Here is a 23,033-nt window from a genome sequence, read left to right as displayed (position 1 = left end):
TTTAGATAGCTACATGGTTGTAAAATAAAATTATAGACTGTAGCTTGTTATAACAGTTTTTACACAGACATTTTTAGATCTGAGACTGACCACCCAGACATATATAGATTGTTTAATAATTGACTGTTTATATAAGATGTGATATATTTATAAAAGTTATACAATCACAATGATACATAGTGCCTATGTAAGGAATAATACAATGTACAGTAGACTCCCTCTTATTCGGACTTCTCGGGACCAAGGCCAGTCCGGATAACAGGTTTTCCGGTTAAACCGACGCCCCTTAAAACTCGTTAAAACAGACCGTTTACGGTGTTATTCGACTTAAATTTAGGAGAGCATTGTATTTAGACATGTGATCACTGGTCTCAAATCTTTCCCACAAGAACAGTCGTTTCAGTACCGCCCACTTCCTGCCGATTTAGTCCGGTTAAACCAATGCGCTGGTAAACATTGTCCAGTTAAAGAGATGTAATTTCCGGGGAGTGTAGTCCGATTAAACCGTTGTCCGGTTAAAAGGTGTCCGAATAAGAGGGAGTCTACTGTAATGACAAAGATCTCTTTAAAGACTGTTGTGTGTGTAGGGAGAGTCCTTTTTTGTTGCTCACAAAGACTTAAAATAAATTAACCTCAACATACATAATTAAGACTGACATAATTACAATTTACTAGGCTCAACCCTGGAAGCCTCCGCTCAACCTTTTTACTGTCATTTGTAGTTAATTGTTTTGTAATTAACAGTTATTAGTTTTATATAAAGTGTGTGATTCTTTATACTCTAAAATTACCTTTTTTTGTTACATTGTGATAAATAAAATACCATTTTTATGTTGGTTAGAGTGTGTTTTAATCTAAGCCTTTTTGCAAATTTTAAAGGTGTTTTTATTTTATTCTCTTCCTTGAATTTTTTAATTAGGTTATTTTACTACCTAAATCATAGCAAGACAAATATGGTTTTTCAATTGACCAACCAATTTAGTACCAGTAGGCCTAGCTTATACTTTGAACCAACAGCTGAAAATTAGGTTTACTGGTTTATAATTATTTTTAAATCATAAACTGAACTCAAATGAACCACTCTTAGTTAATTCCACATAATAAAACACTAAGGAATTTTCAAAATGTGAAAAAGTCAATCATAGACTAAAGAACAGTCAGCTAACAAAGCACACATCGTTGAAGAATTATTTGTAAGTATATTGGGTACGGTACTTTGGTATCATATGGAGCTCACATACTTCACGGAGTGCTGTAGCGGTTATGTTAGGTAGGGTTATCATAAATCTCGTTTCTTTATGAATCCAATGATAGTAGTCATACTTTCTATTTTATAACCCAAACTAACATAACAGCTGCGCTTTGGCCTTTGTAATACCAAAGTATCGTTTATTGAAAAGCAGTGCACATGTTTTTAACCTTTATTTATGTAAACAAAGAACTTGTTAATAATCAGGACAAGACCAAAATATTCAGTCTGCAAATCACTGCTTTTCATTGTTCAAATGGACAACTGAAAACATCTTTAAATGTTTAAGATAAAATAAAATAAACACGGAATAAGTATTTATTATTTATTTCAATGCAATTTGTACATTAATAACCCAACCAACCTGTTACATATTAAATAATAGTTGTGTAAAATAAAATAGGTGTATTCTGAATTGAATCCTAAATAACAATGATTGTAAACAAAAACAAAGTTAACTTATTAAACATAACATATGGTATTTTGTTAAACGTACAGTATGTTAGAAAAGACACATCAATTTTCCCCCTTTAAAGTCTTGATCGCAGTATTTGATCTACATGTCGTCTGCATGTTACTCCGTTCTCCAGTTCAACGTTGTAATGTAGATTTCCATCTCTTGATGTAACTTTTCCGAAACTCCATTTTGTCTGACCCTTGTAGTAGTTTCTCACTTGAACACGGTCTCCCACCTTAAATATGCGTGTTATACCTTTAGGTTTGTCTTTTGAGTCCTCGATTCTAGAAGGTATCATAACACTGAGGTATGTTCTTACTTGTCTGTTGAACATGAGATAGTATGCCGAGTTTCCTGTTGAGTTTGGTACTTGACGGAGTTGAATTAACGCCTTGTGAATTTTACTGTCAAGTGTTCCTGGTTCATCTAATATCGACTTCAACATCTTCTTCACTGTTTGTACAAAGCGTTCAGCTTGTCCATTAGATGATGGGTGGAACGGAGCAGTCGTTTTGTGTTGAGTTCCACATGACTTAAGAAACTCTTGAAAAGTAAGAGAAGTGAAACTTCGTCCATTGTCTGAAATTAGGAGGCTTGGAAGACCAAAAGTACTAAAAAGTTTCTTCAACTCCTTAATAGTCCAATCGGTAGTTGCTGTTTTTGTGGGTATTACCTCTACCCATTTGGAGAAGGCATCAACAACAATGAAAAATTGTTGTCCATTTGTTGGGCCCATGAAATCTATATGTATTCTCTCCCATGGCTGAGTTGCTGGTTCCCAAGGATGGTTGATCTCTTTCGTTGGAGAATTTTGTTTCTCACGACAAGGCTTGCAAACAGCAATCATGTTTTCAATGTCTTTATCCATTCCTCTCCAAAAGCAGTAACTTCTTGCCAAAGCTTTGGTTTTTACTATACCAATGTGCCCGTAGTGTAGTTCATTGAGAATTCTTTTCTTGAGGGAATTTGGGATGATTACTTTCCACCCTTTGAAGAGGCATCCTTCATGTAATGTAACTTCATTATCGTGAAATCCCAATGGCTCTAATGATTGACCCTCCTCAAGAGCCTCAAGAATTTGTTTTAGATATGCGTCCTTCTTAGTTTCTTCGGCTAGTTCTTTGGGATTGATAGTTATGGTGTTCAATTGGTTTGTTTGAAAATGTCCAAACTGGTCAATACTTGTAAATTTTGAATCTTCCACAGGAAATCTTGAGAGGAAATTTGCATTCCCATGGTCACCAGTTCTCTTGAATTCAATTGTGTAGTTAAATCCTGATAAAAAATGGGAGTAGTTGAATAGTCGCGTAGCTGACATTGACGGTAGGCTCTTGTTGGGATTGAAGATTGACACTAATGGTTTATGGTCCGTGATGAGTGTGAAATGACGTCCGTAGCAATAAGAAAAAAATTTCTTCAACCCCCAGTATATACCTGTGGCTTCTTTATCGATTTGGCTGTAATGTTTTTCAGCATTGGTCAATGATCTTGAAGCAAAAGCTATAGGCTTTTCACTTCCATCTGGGAAACGATGTGATATCACTGCTCCAAGTCCCACTGGTGAAGCGTCAGTTGCAAGGATCAATGGCAGGTCTGGGTTAAAGTGACAAAGAACTGTGTCACTTGTTATTCTTTTCTTGATGTTTTGGAAACTTTCTTCACACTTACTGTCCCATATGAATGACTGCCCTTTTTTTAGAAGTCTATGTAAAGGATTTAAAACAGTGGCCAAATTCTTTACAAACCGGTTGTAGTAATTAACAAGCCCTAGGAAAGATCGGAGTTCCTGTATGTTTTGAGGCCTTCGTGCATTTGTAATTGCTGTGATTTTATCCTTACTTTTGTGGATTCCAGTGGCGTCAATAACATGTCCTAAGTATTCAATTTTCTTTTGAAAAAATTTGCACTTGTCACGGTTCAACTTCAAATTTTGACTCCTTAAACGCTCAAACACTTGATTTAGTCTTTCTAGTAGTTCTTTTGATGACGTTCCTTGAATTATTATATCGTCGAAGAAGCACTGAACACCTTGAAGGTCTTGAAGGATTCCGTCCATCACCTTTTGCCAAACTCCTGGAGCAACTTTTACACCAAACATCAGTCTGTTAACTATGTATTGTCCTTTATGAGTGCTCAAAGTTTGAATTTCTGCACTCTCAGCATCCATTTCCAAGTGGAGATAAGCGTTACTTAAATCCAAAGTACAGAACAACTGTCCTCCATTCATTTGAGCAAAAATGTCTTCAATCCGAGGTATTGGATGATGTTCTTCTTTGATTTGTTTATTTACTGTAACCTTGTAATCAGCGCATATTCGTATGTTACCATTAGGCTTTACTACAGGTACAATTGGAGTACCCCAATCGGACTTGTCTGTTTTGGAAATGATTCCAGCTTCTTCCAGACGATTCAACTCGAGTTCTACTTTTTCAGTTAGTGCATATGGGACTGGACGAGCCTTCACAAAAATAGGTCTTGCCCCTTCAACAAGCTGTAAGTGTGCTTTTTTGTGAGGTATGAGTCCTACTCCTGGTTCAAATAATTCCTTGAATTCATCCAAAAGATCTTCGAGTGCAGTAGATGTAGTATTGTTACTAACTGTTTTAAGTTCTGCCCAATCCAGTTTGACCTCTCTAATCCATTCTCTTCCGAAAATGGCATCGAAATTTTGGTTCACTATGTAGAGTTTCCCAACAAACACCTGATCATTGTAAGTGCATTCTACAAAGACGACACCCCGGGGTTTGATTATTTCGCTTGAGTATGTCCTTAGTTCTATGTTTGTGTGGAAAATCTTTTTATTTATGTTGAGACTTTTGAAGGTAGAGTATGGTAGAATACTTATTGCTGCTCCAGTATCTAACTCCATCCGCACAGGTTTACCTTCAATAAGTATCTCAACCATAAACTTGTCATTACCGGCACTCTGGTTGTGTATCTTAAAAACCTCTTGTTTCTCTTCCTTATAATAGTCTATAGTATTGTCAGTTTCGGTACAATGAATTTCTGTTTGTTTTGTGCCTAAACATACGCTAGCAATATGCCCTTGTTTGTTGCATTTCTTACATATTTCTCCGATAAATTTACACTGATGTGCTCTGTGTCTAGGTGATCCACAACGATAGCATTTACCTTTGAGGCGTTCAAATGGAGACTTTAACTTTTTGTTCCAAGTAGGAGAAAAATGGGGTGGTTTTGTTCCTGTACCTGCTATCTTGTTGATTTTCTCATTTGAATGAATGTTTTCTTCTACTATATAGCTTTCGTTCTTTGCCAATTCCATAATGGAGGCAAGTTTCACTACATCTTGAAACGATGAAGCAGATCTTTCTTGTAATAATTTTGTTCTTATGTCTGAATTTCTAATACCTCTTATAAACTGCATGCGTAGTAATGTGTTTGCAATTGATTTCCCACAATTATTACAGTTGAAGTCACAGTCTGAAGATAACTTTTGAAGCTCAACGGAATATATTTTTACGGTTTCTTCAGATTCTTGCGTTCTTGTCATAAATTTGTGTTGTAAGGCCCAAGTACTAGGTTTAGGGTCAACATAATCAGCCAAAAGACTTACTAATTCAGCATATGTTTTATCCAAAGGACTTTCAGGAGCGCACAAATCATACAGTTTCTGATGTAAATGTGGCGTTAAGGCATGTAGCATTGTGTACACTTGATCCTTTGGTTCCAATTCTTGGCTATGTAGATATAGAAATATCTCAAATCGACGAATGAAGTTCTTGAATGATTCATTTTCCTGATATGGTGTGAAAATCATTGAGGAAGTAGTGGATCGACGTAGTGGAGTAGACAAATTTGATGTACTAGGCACAATATTTTGAGTGTTCACTTGTAGTTCTGCAAGCTGTCCCATACGTTTTTGTAACTCATCCATTACCTACCTTGTAATATTTGTCCTCCATTTCTACTCTGTAATCTATTTCTTTCTCAATTTCAGCTTCTTCAGTTTTCTCTTCTATTAATTGTTGTACAGAATTAAATCTTACCCAATAATCTTCAATTGTTGTTATCCTGGTTTTGATTACTTCTTTTGACATGTTTTGTAGGTTTGCTAGCCATCTTTCAGCCTTAGACAACTGACCCTTCACTACTACTCTAATCTTCTTTAAATCAGTCAAACTTTCAGTGTAACTTAGGTCACTCATATTAAAAAATAAATTGTAATAAATAGAATGTAAAAAAAAATTAAAAACTGGTTTTCCTCGTCGCCAAACTGTTACATATTAAATAATAGTTGTGTAAAATAAAATAGGTGTATTCTGAATTGAATCCTAAATAACAATGATTGTAAACAAAAACAAAGTTAACTTATTAAACATAACATATGGTATTTTGTTAAACGTACAGTATGTTAGAAAAGACACATCACAACCAAAGCAAAGAGGGTGAGGCCAGTTTGGATTAGGCCCCTACCTATTTTTTTTGCTATCAATGGTTGTTATTTAAAATCTTTTTAGTTCAAGGGGTCTACACTAACATTAGTTGTTCTTTTATCCACTGTCATTTTAAAATCTCCAACAGGTGCCTAGCTAATTTCCCATAGATTTGAGTGCTTATCAAGCTTTTGGGTAACCTAGGGTTTCATTCAACAGGGTCAATTTTAAAGGATGTTTATTGTATGCTTTGTTATTTCAATTTGTATATTTTATTTTATTATGTGATTGATAACTTTGTTTTATCCTCAGTCCTAACTTAAAGATTCTGCTTCGTGTGTTTTTATTTGTTAGATAGTGTAAATATCTATATTAATTTAAAATAATACATAGTGTAGTTTATAAAAATCAGGGGTAGTGGATTTATACAAAAGATAAGGGACCGTAACAAAAACATTGGTAAATCAGGACTAACTGTCAAGTATAATGGTATTGAAAAATTATACTCATCATACCACTTATCACAGCTATGTTTGACTTTTGATTAAATTAAAAGACAATACTCTAAAGCTACTCTTACAGGTCTTCAGCTGTTAAACAGGCAACATGTTGTTTATTTTAGAAGAGTTTTTGACGTTACCTATTGTATTTATTACTTAATCGTACAATAAATCTCTTGAATCTCTTGAATGTTAAGTTAGCTTCCCTGACTAGCCAAAAGGAAATCAGAACTAGTTACCTTTTTTGTAATACAGACTTACGCTACGTACTTAATTTATTAGTTTTATAAACGAATAAACTTTCTAATCAGCAAGTTATTTCCTCTGCTTATCTGTCCCCTTCTCCTGATTGTACTATTGAACTTAAGTTTAACAAAACAATTATTAATTGAATGAGTTGTGCATCGTGTCCTCCTCTGTACCTGACACACTGATTCCGAGCTTGTTGTCGGATCCTCCAGAATGTCATACCTTCTCCTGCACCTCATCGGCCACCTCATAGATAGTTATATAATTGTAATTCATAGATTCAAAACTGACCTGTTTGGTCACCATATACTTAAGAACCATCCTGATATTTTATATTATCTGCTTAAATTTATACCGTATAAAAAATCTACAACATTTAATCTTTTTGTTATAGAACAATCTGCATTGAATGCGAAAATTTTGACTTCATTGAAAAAGGAGACGAAGCGAGTGGATGCGTTCTGCAATGACTGTGGGGACGGATCTGTTGTCAACAATACAGTAGTTCACAAAGAAAATTGTCCGAAGCAAGAAGTTGTCAAGCTGTACATTTGTTGGTGCGGAAAGTTCTTGCCATCAGAAAAGGCTCTGGCCATCCACCGAGTAGTGTGTGGAAATCCTTCTCCTCCTAAGGTGAAGGTACAAGAATTGTTATGTATAAAGTGTGGAATGACTTTTAAAACTGAAAAAAGTCTCATTCTCCATAAAAACTTTTGTATGATCAGGCGAAATGAATTGGTTTGCTTATGTGGAAGACAGTGTAAAAGCAAGCAAGGTTTGATATACCATAAAAGATATTGTCTATTGTTCACTTTGAAAAATAAAGATAACCCAGTTGGTAACAGTGAACAGGAAGACGTCAAGTCAGTGGGTACAAATGAAAAAGAAGATGTAAAGTCAGTGGGCACGAATGAAAAAGAAGAATTGGTTTGCAAATGTGGAAGACAGTGTAAAAGCAAGCAAGGTTTGAGCTACCATAAAAGATTCTGTATATTGTTCAGTTTGAAAAAAAAAGATAACCCAGATGGTAACAGCGAAAAGGAAGACGTCATGTCAGTGGGCACAAATAGAAAAGAAGATGTAAAGTCAGTGAACATGATTAAAAAAGAAGACGTTAAGTCAGTAAGTACAATTGACAAGGAAGATGTTAAGTCAGTAAGTATAATTAAAATAGAAAAGCAGGAAGATACTGAATTAGTTGGTACCAACTTGAGTGATGAGAGGGACAATGATAATGATAGTAAAGTTAATGATGACAATTCAACAAACCCTTTCAGAAATAGTGAGGGAAATCATTGAAGGGAAATAAGTATTCTGCACATTTGTGTAACCAGTATGGAATCAATAAATTAAAGCGCCTTTTATGTTTGTCCCTGATAATTCCAGGTTATACCTTCATTTTACTAATATTGAGGGATTTGTTAGTTTACTAAACACAAAAACGCATTGCTTTTCGAAACTTAATCAGACTTTAGTTTTCTACCATCATCTAAATACTGTATTTATTCAATGTTGAGGTTCACAATAATTATATGTTACAACTGATTGACAATACAGATGCCATCATTTGCGGCCAAATTTAGGTTGTAAGGAACTTAAAATTTTGGTTGTTAAACAAACTTTAGGTTATTAAAACCACTTAACCTATGTTAATTGTTAAGTTAGGCCTACCTATGTTAATCCTTGTGATATACATTTGTTCATTAGATTTTATATCCTAATGTTTTTATACATTTTCTATCATTTATAAGTATATATATAGGCTATATATATTTTTTTCAAAAACAAACTTATCACACACTTTTTAAATAAGTTCTATATTTCGGCATAAACCTTCTTCAGGAACAAAAAAACAATAACAAATATAAGTGTTTACATTATAATAGAACCTATAATAACCTTATAGAATATCATTTATATCCTAATTGAAGTATTATTCAGTATTATTTTCTTTTTATTTAGAAGTATATATTTATTTTGGTTTTCACATTTATTTAGTTGTAAGTAGCCACACAATGAAGGCTAAATTGTATTGGTTTACTGAATAAAATATCATTTTTACGTTGGTTAGTGTGTTTCTTTTATCTTAGCCTTTTTGCAAATTTTAAAGGTGTTTTAAATTTTTTTCTCTTCCTTGAATTTTTTCATATGGTTATTTTATCACCTAACTCGTAGTACGGTAGCATTTTGTACTTGGACAAATATTGTTTTTCAATTGACCAACCAATTTAGTACCAGCAGGCCTAGCTTATACTTGCAACCAACAGCTGAAAATGAGGTTTACTGGTTTATAATTATTTTCAAATCAGAAACTGAGGCCAGTTTGGATTAGGCCCCTACCTATTTTTTTTGTTATCAATGGTTGTAATTTAAAATCTTTTTAGTTCAAGAGGTCTACACTAACAATAGTTGTTCTTTTATCCACTGTCATCTTAAAATCTTCAACCGGTGCCTAGCTAATTTCCCATAGATTTGAGTGCTTATCAAGCTTTTGGGTACCGGGTAACCTAGGGTTTCATTCAACAGGGTCATTAAAAATAATTTTTATTGTATGCTTTGTTATTTCAATTTGTATATTTTAATATATTATGTAATTGATCATTTTGTTTTATCCTCAGTCCTAACTTAAACATTCTGCTTTGTGTGTTTTTATTTGTTAGATAGTGTAAATATCTATATTAATTTAAAATAATACATAGTGTAGTTTGTCAAAATCAGGGGTAGTGGATTTATACAAAAGTTAAGGGACCGTAACGATAAGATTGGTAAATCAGGCCTAACTGTTATGTATAATGGTATTGAAAAATTAAGTTTATAAACTATCCTATCTCATCATACCACTTATCACAGCTATGTATGACTTTGATGAAATTAAAAGACATAATAATACTCAAAAGCAAATCATAGGTCTTCAGCTGTTAAACAGGAAATAAGTTATGTTAGCTTCCCTCACTAGCCAAAAGGACATTAGAACTAGTTTAGTTTCTTGTAATACAGACAATTTACACTACATACTTAATTTATTAGATTTATAAACGAATAAACTTTCTAATCAGCCAGTTATTTCCTCTGCTTACCTGTTCCCTCTCCTGATAGTACTATTGAACTTAAGTTTAACAATACAATATTATTATTAATTGAATGTGTTGTGCAAAGTGCCTTCCTGATCCAGAGTCCCTGACACCTCTGATTCCGAGCCCTTTATCGGATCCTCCGGGATGTCATACCTTCTCCTGCACCACATCGGCCTCCACTTAGGTAGTTATGTAATCGTAATTCATATATTCAAAACTGACCTGTTTGGTCACCACATACTTAAGAACCATCCTGACATTTTCTATTATCTGCTTAAAGTTGTATAAAAAAATCTACAACATTGATTTAATCTTTTTGTTATAGAACCATCTGCATTGAATGTGGAAAGCTTGACTTCATTGAAAAAGGAGAAGAAGCGAGTGGGTGCTTTCTGCAACGACTGTGGGGACGGATCAGTTGTCAACAATACAGTAGTTCACAAAGATAATTGTCCGAAGCAAGAAGTCGTCAAGCCGTTCAGTTGTAGGTGCGGAAAGATCTTGCCATCACAAAAGGCTCTGGTCATGCATCGAGTAGTGTGTGGAAATCCTTCTCCTCCTAAGGTGAAGGTACAAGAATTGATATGTAAAAAGTGTGGAAGGACTTTTAAAACTGAAAAAACTCTCATTCTCCATAATGACTTTTGCATGTCCATGCCAGATGAATTGGTTTGCAAATGTGGAAGACAGTGTAAAAACAAGCAAGGTTTGAGCTACCATAAAAGATTCTGTATATTTTTCAGTTTGAAAAATAAAGATAACCCAGATGGTAACAGTGAACAGGAAGACGTTAAGTCATTGGGCACAAATAAAAAAGAAGATGTAAAGTCAGTGAACATGATTAAAAAAGAGGACGTTATGTCACTAAGTACAATTGAAAAGGAAGAGGTTAAGTCAGTAAGTATAATTAAAAAAGAGAAGCAGGAAGATACAGAATTAGTTGGTGGAATCTTAAGTGATGTCAGGGACAGTGATGATGATAGTAAAGTTAATGATGACAATTCAACAAACCCTTCAGAAATAGTGAGGGAAATCACAGAAGACTTTAGTGATCGGTCTACACCAACAAATGAAGTTGAACAGGTGAATGCTGTCCTTGGGTTTCAAGATGACGAAAGTTCTGACGATGAAGAGGAATATTATCGACATATTCCTTCCAGCCCAGAGACCTCTTTGCCGCCAACTCCAATAACAGTCAACACAAAAAGTCCTGAAAAGCAATCAAATATTAAAAAATCTTCAACCTCTTCGATAAGAGCACTAAAGAAGACAGCTAAGAGGCCTCTTTTATCACCAACCGATGGTCCCAGCTTTAGGAAAGTACTAAATAAATTGTCTAAAAATAAAAAGAGAGAGGAAGATTTTCGTTGTAAGTGTGGAGCAGCTTTTAAAACTATGATTGCATTAAAAAAACATAAGATTGTTTTTTGCCCAACAAGCCTGTTAAAGTGCAAATGGTGTCCTTTCCAAACCAGGAAGAAATTATCTATGAGAGACCACGTTTTGAAAAAGCATTGTGACGCTGTGAAGATGTTTCTAAACGATAGCACATCAGAGTAGAACAAGACATGTGTAAGAATAGGAAACAATTATCAACGTGGACATATTCTTTGTTCTAGATGTTTTTGTATGCAAAGGTAAACAGGCGATTGTCAATTGTAAACAGGCGTATCAAATAACCTATTTTGTATTGGGAAAGGAAAGAGTCTTTTAAAACCCTTTAACACTCTAAAAACTTTCCGGTTGTCTTTTTAAATTTACTAATCCTGATGATATTCAATTTAATATTACTAACTAATAAATAGAAGTCCGAATGAGTTCATTGATTTAAGTAATCGCCCAAACATTTTTTTCTGTCTCAAATTTGTTGTGTCATGTGATGAAATAAGTTTTTAATACTAACACTTTCAATTGTTTAACTGAAAACTGTTCTAGGGGTTTAGTCTACTATGTTTTTGTATATTATTAAGAATGTATAATGAAGCAGGTAGTTTTTGGAAAGTTAATTTGCTAATTTATGATAAAGTAACTTCTTTAGTATGTTTGTTCAAAAAAACCTTTATTTTCCATTATGTAAAGTTTACACAAATTTAACATGTAAATATTATTTAATTTTGTCTAACTTACATGAACTAATTGTTTGTTACCAGGTATTTTTTTACAGATTGTCTATTAAGGGTAACAAAAGTTGCTCATGTGGGTTTCCCATCTAACCTTAAATATCAGCTTTAACTGTATACAAATTGTACAGTTACGGTTTATGATTTTTCTCTATGTTTAGGATTGATGGATTTTTATATTTTTTTGTGGCATTATACTTTAAGTCTTTAGTTATACTAAAAAATTCAGATTGTTGCAACACAAAACTAGTTATTTGTGTTATGATTTTTTAAGTGAGCTTTTAAGTGAATTTCATTCACATGCAATTTTTTTGTATTAATTTTTCCTTCACCATTTTAGTTAAATAAAATATAAGTGTATAAAACAACTGTTAATAGGTCTTAGGTATAAATTGCCATAATATGTACATTGTACAGTGAATAAATATAAAATTGAGTTCAATACGTCTCTTACTCATTCCAATTCATTAAGTTACCCCGTTTATTTCCAATCCATGAAAGCTATGAAATAATTATAACGTACTTGTTTCATATTTACAGTAGTTAGTTAAGGTTCTCAAGAATAAGTCATACTTCATCCTGAAACTCTTAAAGAGTAGGATTATGGCTTTGTGTTTAGATTATTAGCTGTTTAAATTACCAATATGAGAATTCTAATTTTTTACGTTACTCTCAAAGTCAACCACAATTTTTTGCATTTGTTAAAGACATTCAGTTTTGCCATTGTATGAGAAAATCAAGGAGAATTAATTTTGCCTTTATCAAGAACACAAAAACTATTTTGTCATAAAACCAGTTTTTCGTTTACATACACGCTGTAAGGGTAGGCCTTGTTCAAAAGTGTCAAGAGGCTTTCCATAAAGGTGCAGCTTTCAATGAATCCGACCTGGTTTTTCTTTGCTGTGTATTTTAGATGGATCTCTCTCACCAAACTTTGCCAAAGACAGGCAAACCTCTTATGAGTTGCACCCTAGACCTGAATGAGCTGGGATTCTAACACTCAATCTAAGGTTCTGTCTCGCTGGGGAGACAATGTATTACTGCTTTTTGGAGGATCAGACACATATTTCTATTGCACCAACATTACCAGTAAACCAAAAACCAGAGTGTTACTGATTCAAAGCAGAACTCATGCACAGTTTACAGCCATTTTGATTGACTTCATTCATAAATCGTAAGCGACGGCATAACATTCATGATGGAAAGTAGCCTATAATATTTGTTTATACTAAAGCTCTTGCCTGGGATTGTTTTTTACATTACTTAAGACCAGGCCTAAGAGGTTTTAGCTTTATCACTTCTATTCATTAGTGATTGGTGGGATTTGAACACGGGACCTTGGAGACCAAAGTCACGAGCTCTACCACTAGTCCAGCATTATCCATAGACTTTAGAGCGTGAATATTTAATTGTCCAGTACCACAGTCATGTTAAATCCACTCTAGGTTCTAAATAGCTGGAAAATTCTTCAACAAACTGTACCGGTACTATGAATTTAATATTGAAAAGTTTTTCAGCCATTGTTGATTTTGAGTTAGGGCCATGAGATCATAACATTCTACAGTAGTTTATTGTTTGTCACCACAACTAAAACTTCAAAACCAAAATTTCAACTTAAGAAAATATATAACTTAACAGTTCAAAATAGTCTCGTAAGGTTTGCCAAACAAATATATCCAGTCAAGATTATTAAGCAGCATAAACTAACTAACTGTAAAATCAAGCATTGCCATATTTGATCTATCTTGATGCAAAATAAATTTTAAAAAAATCATCCCCAAAGGAATTCTTCACTAAAAAGACAGACTTGTTATTCTTAAATTTGGGTGGATGTGACTTTGGAACTTGAAGATGTTTCACTCTTTTGGTTAAAATATAGCTTCTTACTTTATTTCACATAGCTTGTTTTGTCTACTTGTGCACTTCTCAGTAACTGATAATTTGAGAAATGGAAGCTCAAACCTTACCCAACATGATAGCCTGTTTTTTTCAAATAATGTTATTGTTAACTTACTGTTTCCTAGCCAATACAATTCAAGCTGTGATAGATTAAACACAGCCTTTAGTTACTATAACATTCACTGAGCAAACATGTCCCAGCTAGAATAGAGGTTCAATGTCTTCAAACATCTTTAGGAGGGTTCTGATACATTATTAAGATGGACTACCTTCAATATTGAATGAAAATGTGAGAACCGTATCTTATTGATACTCAAAAGGAAAAACAAGTACGGTAATATTAAATAATAAAAAATCCTTGATGAAGTCTCATCTTACCTGATTTCTGTCAAGAACAACATATATGAAAATTCTAGGTATTAACGTTTTTAAGGGACATCTAGAACTGAAAAAAACACACAATTGAAGTATTTTTATCTTGAAAAGGACATATGAAAAATTAATATACACTAAATCTATTATGTAACGTCATAGATAAAACATACTCCCTTAGTAGATTTCCCATCCTTATGGAACAGCTGAAGCCAATTTTACTGCTCTGTCCCGTGTACTGTAGAGTCGTGTTTTGTTTACAATTTGTTTCTTGCTATTTTAGTAATTTAAAACCTCGTTTAACCAAATAAAGCCATCTAATCATAAACAATAACTTGTCCACTAGCTATATAACCAAACTGTGAGGCATAAATCATGAGAAAATAACGCAAAAATATATAAACAAATTGTAACCAAAACACGACTACAGTACACCGGACAGAACTAACAATAAAATCAGCTTCAGCTGTTCCATAAGGATGGGAAATCTAGGAGTATGTTTTATCTATGGTAACGTTTACTTTTTTCTACTACAAGCAATACTTTTTGTTCTAAGATTCAAGCAATATTTTTTGGGGCTGATGCAGGTTTTGCGGAAAGAAATAGTAAATAAATATGCACTGAGTGATTTTTGAAATAAGGTCCGTTTTTGCCTAGAGCTCCGTAGTTTGCAAGTACGCCGCAAAAAGGCTCCTTGCCACCTTCTGGCATTGTTTGTGAACAGAATAACATCTGTCTGATGTACGCTTTGCTGTATGATCTCAAAAGGTTTAAATGGTTGAATCTCCCGTTGTGTCAAGATAAGGATTACAAGAAACATATCCAATGTCGACATTCATCGCCAGATGATTTAAGATTATGCCCTTAGGGCAATAATAGAGGCGATGTGCGTAAGTGGGCTATGGAGTGTAAAAATGGCCTTGAAAATGTTTATTTTGAAAGGAATTGTGTTTTTGGTTGGTACCCGAACTTAGAAGACCACAAAAGATGAAGGTTTCCACAGCCATTTTTACGCTCCATAACCCATTTCTGCACTTAACCCTATGTCATTGCACTAGGGCCATAACCTTCAATCCTCTGGTGTAAAATGTTGGCATCGGATATGTTTCTTGAGGTGAAAAAAACCTATCACTGACCTTATCTCACATAGGGAGAGATTTAAGAGTAAACAATTGTCTAAACAGACGGCAAAGCGTAGGCCTACATAACAGCTACAGAGTTAGAAAATGGTTTCATTCTGTTTAAATATGATGCCGGTGATCCGGTGAGGGGCCTTGTTGCGGCGTACACACAAGCTAAAAAGTTATGACACAAAAACGACCTTTACTTTATAAACGATTTTCGTACAAATGTGAAATGAATGTACATATATATATAATAGGTTACGTACCTTGTTCCGTCTTCAGTCTTAACTTAGTCAATGGATGACTAGTTTCGGGAACAAAGTCCCATTATCAAATCCTTATTTAAAACATCATATTGAATATGGTCAAATATCCGACGTAAGTCTTCATCAATCTATACATGCAGGTTGACGACACATAAAATTTACACGTTTTACAAAAATAAAAGTTACAAATACATTTACGATAGGCCGGCCACATTGAATACAGGACAAACCGACGCAGGTTACACGACGGACACGACAGAACTATAGTTCGTCGGTTTGTCCCGTATTCAATGTGGCCGGCCTATCGTAAATGTATATGTAACTTTTATTTTTGTAAAATGTGTAAATTTTATGTGTCGTCAACCAGCATGTATACATTGATGAAGACTTACATCGGATATTTGACCATATTCAATATGATGTTTTTAAATAAGGATTTGATAATGGGACTTTGTTCCCGAAACTAGTCATCCATTGACTAAGTTAAGACTGAAGACGGAACAAGGTACGTAACCTATTATATATTCTATTATCAGTCTTGGTGGCAAAGATGTTTAAATGTACATATATATACAAAGAAGAAAAACTGCATCTAGTTTTCTCCCAGAGATTAACATGTGCTCATTGGTAAGTGTCAAACATCAATTACTATTCAAAATGAGCAAACAAGTATGTGTGTTTGTAACCTCCTCAGAATACATGTGTTACAGGAAAACAAATCTGATAAACAATATATTTCAGGATACATTTCTGCGTATTCAAGTTCCAGCCAGGTTCAAAACACAGTTACTAAACTTCCTCAGAGTCAAGAAGACTGGGAAGTCTACATGAAGAAGAGAGAAGAAACACTGCGAAGGAAAAGAGAGGCGGAGAAAAGAAGACAACAAAGAATAAAGCAGAATGCAGAGTGGCTTGCATTAGAAAAGTATAAAAAACATCTCCGATATTTGAAATACAAAGAGAGGACATTAAGTTTAAAATATTAAAATTACTTTTACTTTATGTTAATATTTTTCTATTGTCTTTCACTAGGAACTGAAATAAGAAGAATTTACCCTAATCTTAAAAAATCTATTTTATAAGTGTATTTAAAGGTGTGTATAAAGAATATTTATTTGTATCAAAACATTCCATAGTAATCAGTTAGGGTTTCTTTCTTCATGTCTCAAAACTTTTATTTGATAATATAAAAATCTAGTATTGTGTGTAAATTTTTTATTGCATTCCCCACCATGTCATGTCAAACATAATAAAAAAAATCAAGGTTTTAGATTAGGCAGAATTTTCATACTTTTTTCCATTTCTATTTTTGCTTTACAATAATGAAAATTAGAAAATTGACATTATTTATGTATAACAGTATGGCTATGTATAACATTAAAGTTAATCTTTAAATTTTAAAATAAGTAGGCTAACCATTTTATTCTTTATGTTTCAATCTTGTTGGTTGTCTTTGTCTCTAAGTCTTAACCATGTAGTTTCTACATTTTGTGGCATGATAATAGATTTTAGATCGTATAAACACACAAAATTACAACATACAATGTATTTCTTAGCCAGTAATTTTGTAAGAGGGATCACAATTCTTGACAAACTGTACTTTTACTGACGTTGGCTGCCAAATAAATAATAGGCCGTTAGATTTCTTAAAACTACATTAACAAGCATGTGTTTTCTTAACTGCCGATCATACAGAATTTGCATCAAGCATACTTTAAACAAATCGATGAATTTCAGGTTATCTAGGACTCGACGAGCTCTATTGGAATTATTTTCAAGGCCAGAAACAGACGAGTTTCCGATGTTCGTGTGGAAAAACATATCCGAGGTACACTTCTTTGTGGAACCACAAGAGGTATCGATGTGGAAAAATGCCTCAGTTCTCCTGCGACTTTTGCGACCACAAAACTTGGCACAAGTGTAACCTAAAATCCCACATGGCTGCTAAACACGGGGACAAAATGGAGCATGACCTGAAAAACGAAAATGCCCAGAAATCAGATCAAGTCAAAACAGCACTTAGAGATATTGCACCTCAGCAATTGAAACATTTGCAGCAAAATTTCTTTAATTCTCAGTTCGTTCCGAATAATCAAAATCCAATATCGCTACCTTCGTCGTTCCCTTCCCTTCCTCCTGGGTTGACAATATCACTTCCCAAGCAGGTTAAACCTCAAACATTTAACCATCATCAAAATTTGGAAAATGCAAACTTTTCAAAGTCTGGTGGAAGTGTTCAGAACATACAAACACAGTATTTGCCTAATCAAGAATCGTCTCACAACTCAACATCTTATCCTCAATGCTCCGTTACTGCAGTGCCTCAACAAACTACGACCATTGCCCCAAGTGTTCCAATAATCTCCAATGTGACTAGTTTAACATTCCAGGACACGAGTGATCAAAATAGTGCTCAGGGCAACAATGAGGCCTTTTCTGTCATGTAGCCATACTCGCTCAGATGTTTCACGTAGCTAGTTGTAATCAGTATCTTAGGATTATTAGCGATGTATAATATTTTTTAAGTCTTGAGATGCAATAACCAATAATAAATTTGTTTTGTAGTGACTTTTTTGTCATTAACATGTAAGTTAAAAACAAAGGCTATATGTTAATACCTGTCTTATTTATTTTTAAGTTAATAGTAAAAGCAAGTTTTGAAGATTGTATGTTTTAATTTAATCTGTTTACGAGATGCTGACACTATTTTTTAAAGTTTTTGTGAAAATTAACTTATTTAGGCTTTTTAGTGCATTTACAAAGAATTGTATAGCTGAAATTTGTGTACCTAACATTTTGTTATGTATTTTCTTAACTTATATGTAAATATTCCCTGTATATTACCTGTTATATCTTGTTAGAAAATATTCAGTCAAAATGTTAATAGTTTTTACTGAATTTGTAATAATTTTAGTCATTTTTACTGAATAAACATATTTTTAATCAAACAAGAATCCATTAACACCTTTCATAAGTAACTCTTTGAGTGTTAATATTTATAATTTTAAATTCTACTTTCTGAGTAAATGACCAGTCTGTGTCCTGGTTCAGTTTTTTATATATATAGGATATTTTCTATATTACAGTATGATACAAGTCAAATCCCTTTAGTGCGTTCAAAACTTTTTAACTTAGATTAAACGATTTTAAGACAAAGAAAACAATAATATTATTACGATGATTCATTAGTCAATTCTAGATCACAATTGAACACATGTTCCTTTCCACACTTTCAACCAGATGATAAAAATTTACCAAAGGCAGTATCTAGACTATCATTATTTATTTTTGTCATTATCAGTATGTTAGATAGTAATGTGATCAGGTTTTTTTGCTCCTTTCACGTATCACTAAAGCAGTGTTGTAAATATTGGATACACATACATCGTTAACATTTTTTTGATGATGTTCGTTTGTTTAAAGCTCAAGCATTAATAGGTGACCCCATTTTTAATTGTCAAAAAGCCTCTAACTTTTTTCGGATCAAACCAGAGATCTTCTCATTGTTATCAAAACCTAAAAAGACTATTGTAAAGAAAAATACAGTAGGTACCAACTTAATAAAAATTAATAGTTCATGTATGCAATCAGCTATTACTTTCCAACTTGATACTTTCTACAAATACTTTCCCTCCTACAGACATTTTAATATGAATGTCAGTCAGGTGTTTTCAAAGCACTTGTTTTATGCCCTTAAGATTTAGCGTAATATTCCAACCAGATGAAATAATGAATGTTAATTTTTCAGGCCTCTGTAAAAAGACAGATGAAAGTTTCACATGTGAAAGGTGTGGTAAAGTTTATTCAGTGTATAACAGCTTTTGGAACCACAAAAAATATTACTGCGGCAAACAACCGTCTTTCAACTGTCCGTTCTGTCAGTATGCGACCTGGCAGAAAAGTAATTTTAAGGTACATCTCAAAGTTAAACATCCAAATGAAGAATATCCTATGGTAGGCCTATATTGAAAAATTGTGCTAGTTTAGGAATAAAAGTCAAAGAATAAATGTTTTGGTTTTATTTTACTGTTGTAAAACACAATTGATTGAAAATTGTAGTTACTGAATGTGTGGAATTTTATATAATGCAATAAAAGTGTTATAACATCAAATGTTGGTAGGCATACAATGAATTTGTCTTTTTGGTTCAAACGATTTTGTTGTTGAAATTGGCTTTTTGAATAATTTGTAATAGTTTGGAATTTTAGGTTGTTATTTGTAGGCCTATACAAAGTGAAACAACAGTTCCGGCTCATGAATTAAGTTCAATAGACTATTATTGCATTAGTTTATGTTATCCTACAATAATTTAGATTAGAGGTCATTCTATGGTCGAAAACCCAACCAAAAATATGTAATAAACAGTTTTATTTTAACCCCACGCTGTAAATAAAAGATGTGAATGGAACTTTTCCATTTGTTTTGATTTTCTGTTTATATTTTGTTGTTATTCGTTACCAGCATGGCAACCCATAAGGCCCATGTTAATAAACAAAAATTCAACTCATTTTTTGTAATTATTTTTAAGCCTATTTTGTTTATATATACAGGAAAATATCTTTTTAACAGTACCGGTATGCGTAGATTTTCCCTGCAATGTGCACAAGCTGAGAAAAAAGGTTTTAAAGAAACATGCTTGCCTATATAGAAGATATTGCTGCATCAATCCTTGCTTCAAGATCCTATGTTAATCTAGTGTTTAGTGATAAAAAATTCATAAACCCAAAATTATTCAAATTTTAATGTAAAAACTATTAACCCCTAAATGCCGCAAATGCATCCATGACCTTGATTAAATAATGTGGTTTTACTTTGTCCTCTATTATTCCATGTGCTGTTGTTCATCGATGATGTTTTCCAGAGCATAGATGTGAGTGTGGAAAATCCTACAGTCTGTACAATTCTTTGTGGTACCACAAGCGTTACTACTGCGGCAAAGAACCGACATACAAGTGTCCTTACTGTCCGCATACCACTCGGCTGAAAGCTAACTTCCGAGTACATCTGAGCTTGAAACATCCTGAGAAACCGGTTACTTTGTAGTAGTACCATGTATTTATCATGTCTTGTATTGTATCCAAATTGAATTACTTATACCAGGATAAAATCTGATAGCTGTGTTATATTGAACATTATTAACATTATACATCTTTGAATTTAATTTGGGCGAGTTTTAAATTCAGGGTAGGCTAACTATTTCTTTCGATTGGTGTATTTTGAATAAAACCTACTTCTTTAAATGCAAGCTTAAGTTTGATCAGGTTAGGATAAATATTTATTATGTTACATGTATTTTGATTTTTTTATATACAAATTTAAAAAAAATTGTTACATAACTTTACCTAACACAAGTTTTATGGCAGCTAACAGATTTGGACCCAAACCTATTTCATAAGTATTTATTATATTATAGACTGAGTTAAACAACATTGTATTAAGTTATAGGTAGTTTTATTACAAAATACATTTTTGTCTTTCATATACATTTTTACTTCTTTTATTCGTTGTATTTATACGTTGTAACAAAAACATTTAAATCATCACATTTGAATCATCAATACCACCTGAATATATTTTTAGCTGAGTATGAATTTATATGTTGAGTATAGTGTAGGATAATTGGTAGAGTGTTACTGCTAAGATCGGTGTCTTTCGCCAGGACCATTTAGTAAAGATTCAAAGATTAAAGATAGCTTGGCCCATTTTTGAACTATAAAAACCCTACAGACTCCTCCAGATGGAACTGGTTTGCTACTGATTGTCAGGAAAGCACTTAAACCTAGCTACCTAGCCACTTAAGTTTATAGCTTTTTATGACACATTTGGGAAATATATCTTACGGTTCTAGGGATACAATATCTGAAGGCTAAAAGTGAATTTAATTTTGTATAAAGTAGTGAATTAAGTAATATTCAATCCATTCAAGTTTTGTGTACTATTATAGTGTTTCTTACAGATAAAATAATGAATTTTACTTTTTCCAGGCCTATGTAAAAAGACTGATAAAAAATACGAATGTGAAACATGCAGTAAAGTCTATTCAGTTTATAACAGTTTTTGGATTCACAAAAGGTATTATTGCGGCAAACAACCGTCTTTCAGCTGTCCGTTCTGTCAGTACGCAACTTGGCAGAAGAGTAACTTTAGGGCTCATCTCAAAATCAAGCATCCAAATGAGGAATATTCAATGACGTTTTAACAGTGTGAGCTAAGAAATAAAAAGTAAACAAAATAATTGGCTTGTTTTCTTACCATTTTTCAAACTTTGGGCATATTCAGTCTTTAAAAAACTCTCTTATCATTTGACTAATGTTTTGTTGTGAATATTACTTTTCAACTAGAATGCTAAACTGCGAAAGTCTTTTTTTGTTATTTTTTAATCTTATTTCAAGTCAAATGTATTAGGCCTAAACATATAGTGATGTTTGGTACATTGATTAATTGTTTGAGCTTCAAAAAGTAATATATGATATATCTTTCGGTAGACTCTGTACTCTGGTACCTGTTTCCTTATCTTCAGTCTATCTGAGGACAGGCCAATGGTTAAAGGGTGTACTAACGGCTCACAGGCGCTGGGATTGTGTTAGTTCCAGCGTTGGCCACTATGTGCGTAACGTGTAATAAACCGAATTCCATTGGCCTGGTCCAAACCCAGGTAAACGAAGGTTCAGGAGGCAGGTTCCATCATGCGGACTATAGCAGATTATATGAATAACAAAAGCCCACCCTGAGACAAGCTACATACAGAGTATAAATTGTAGAATATTGTACCATAACTGATTGCATATTCATCCAACAAAAGAGAAGAAATTCTCCTTCCCATTATTTAATGAGAATAAATTCTACATACCTGAGTTTAGGAAAGTATTAATCCTTTGCTTTCAATCATCCCTGGTTGAAAATGTACAGAACAGATATGAAATAGTTGAATTATTGTACACAAATTTACAATTTTTACATTCCACGAGCCAGGATGAAATCATTCCAATTAAATTAAGCCTGCATTCTCAACAACAATCCTTAAAACCTATGACCTTGTTACATCATTGTTGTTTGAAGTATATATTTTTTAATGCCATTTTTATTAACTGATCAAATTTAAAATATAAAAATGTATTTATGGTATTAGTTTAATGAAAAACACATTTCTCGTAAAAACTTACAAATTTCTTGACTATGAAAAAATTGAAATGTATATCTTTTAGAAATTAATCTTTAATACATCTTTGCTATATTTTTGAAATCACTTCATATTTATTCAATCCACCAAGTTTCAATAATTTAAAGTACTACACTTAGCCTATAGTTCATTTATCCGTTTAGTTGGGA

General features: G+C 33.2%; 2 protein-coding genes across 3 annotated transcripts in view; both read left to right on the top strand.

Moving 5' to 3' along the window:
• The window catches only part of LOC129002925 (longitudinals lacking protein, isoforms A/B/D/L-like), a 111,144-nt gene that overhangs the window by 46,308 nt on the left and 41,803 nt on the right, over window positions 1-23,033 (top strand). The gene's annotated exons all lie outside the window — the stretch shown is intronic.
• LOC129002926 (zinc finger protein 780A-like) lies at window positions 7,896-12,490 on the top strand. Its single transcript, XM_054431054.1, has 2 exons — window positions 7,896-7,971; window positions 10,249-12,490. Exon 2 carries the CDS (start codon window positions 10,449-10,451, stop codon window positions 11,481-11,483), a length of 1,035 nt encoding a protein of 344 aa, XP_054287029.1. The 5' UTR covers window positions 7,896-7,971; window positions 10,249-10,448; the 3' UTR covers window positions 11,484-12,490.

Source organism: Macrosteles quadrilineatus, unplaced genomic scaffold (genome assembly GCF_028750875.1).
Source record: "Macrosteles quadrilineatus isolate MER2022 unplaced genomic scaffold, UCM_ALF_1.0 Scaffold_9__3_contigs__length_116548681, whole genome shotgun sequence".
NCBI classification, from domain to species: Eukaryota; Metazoa; Arthropoda; class Insecta; order Hemiptera; family Cicadellidae; genus Macrosteles; species Macrosteles quadrilineatus.
This window is presented reverse-complemented; position numbering and strand designations above follow the sequence as displayed.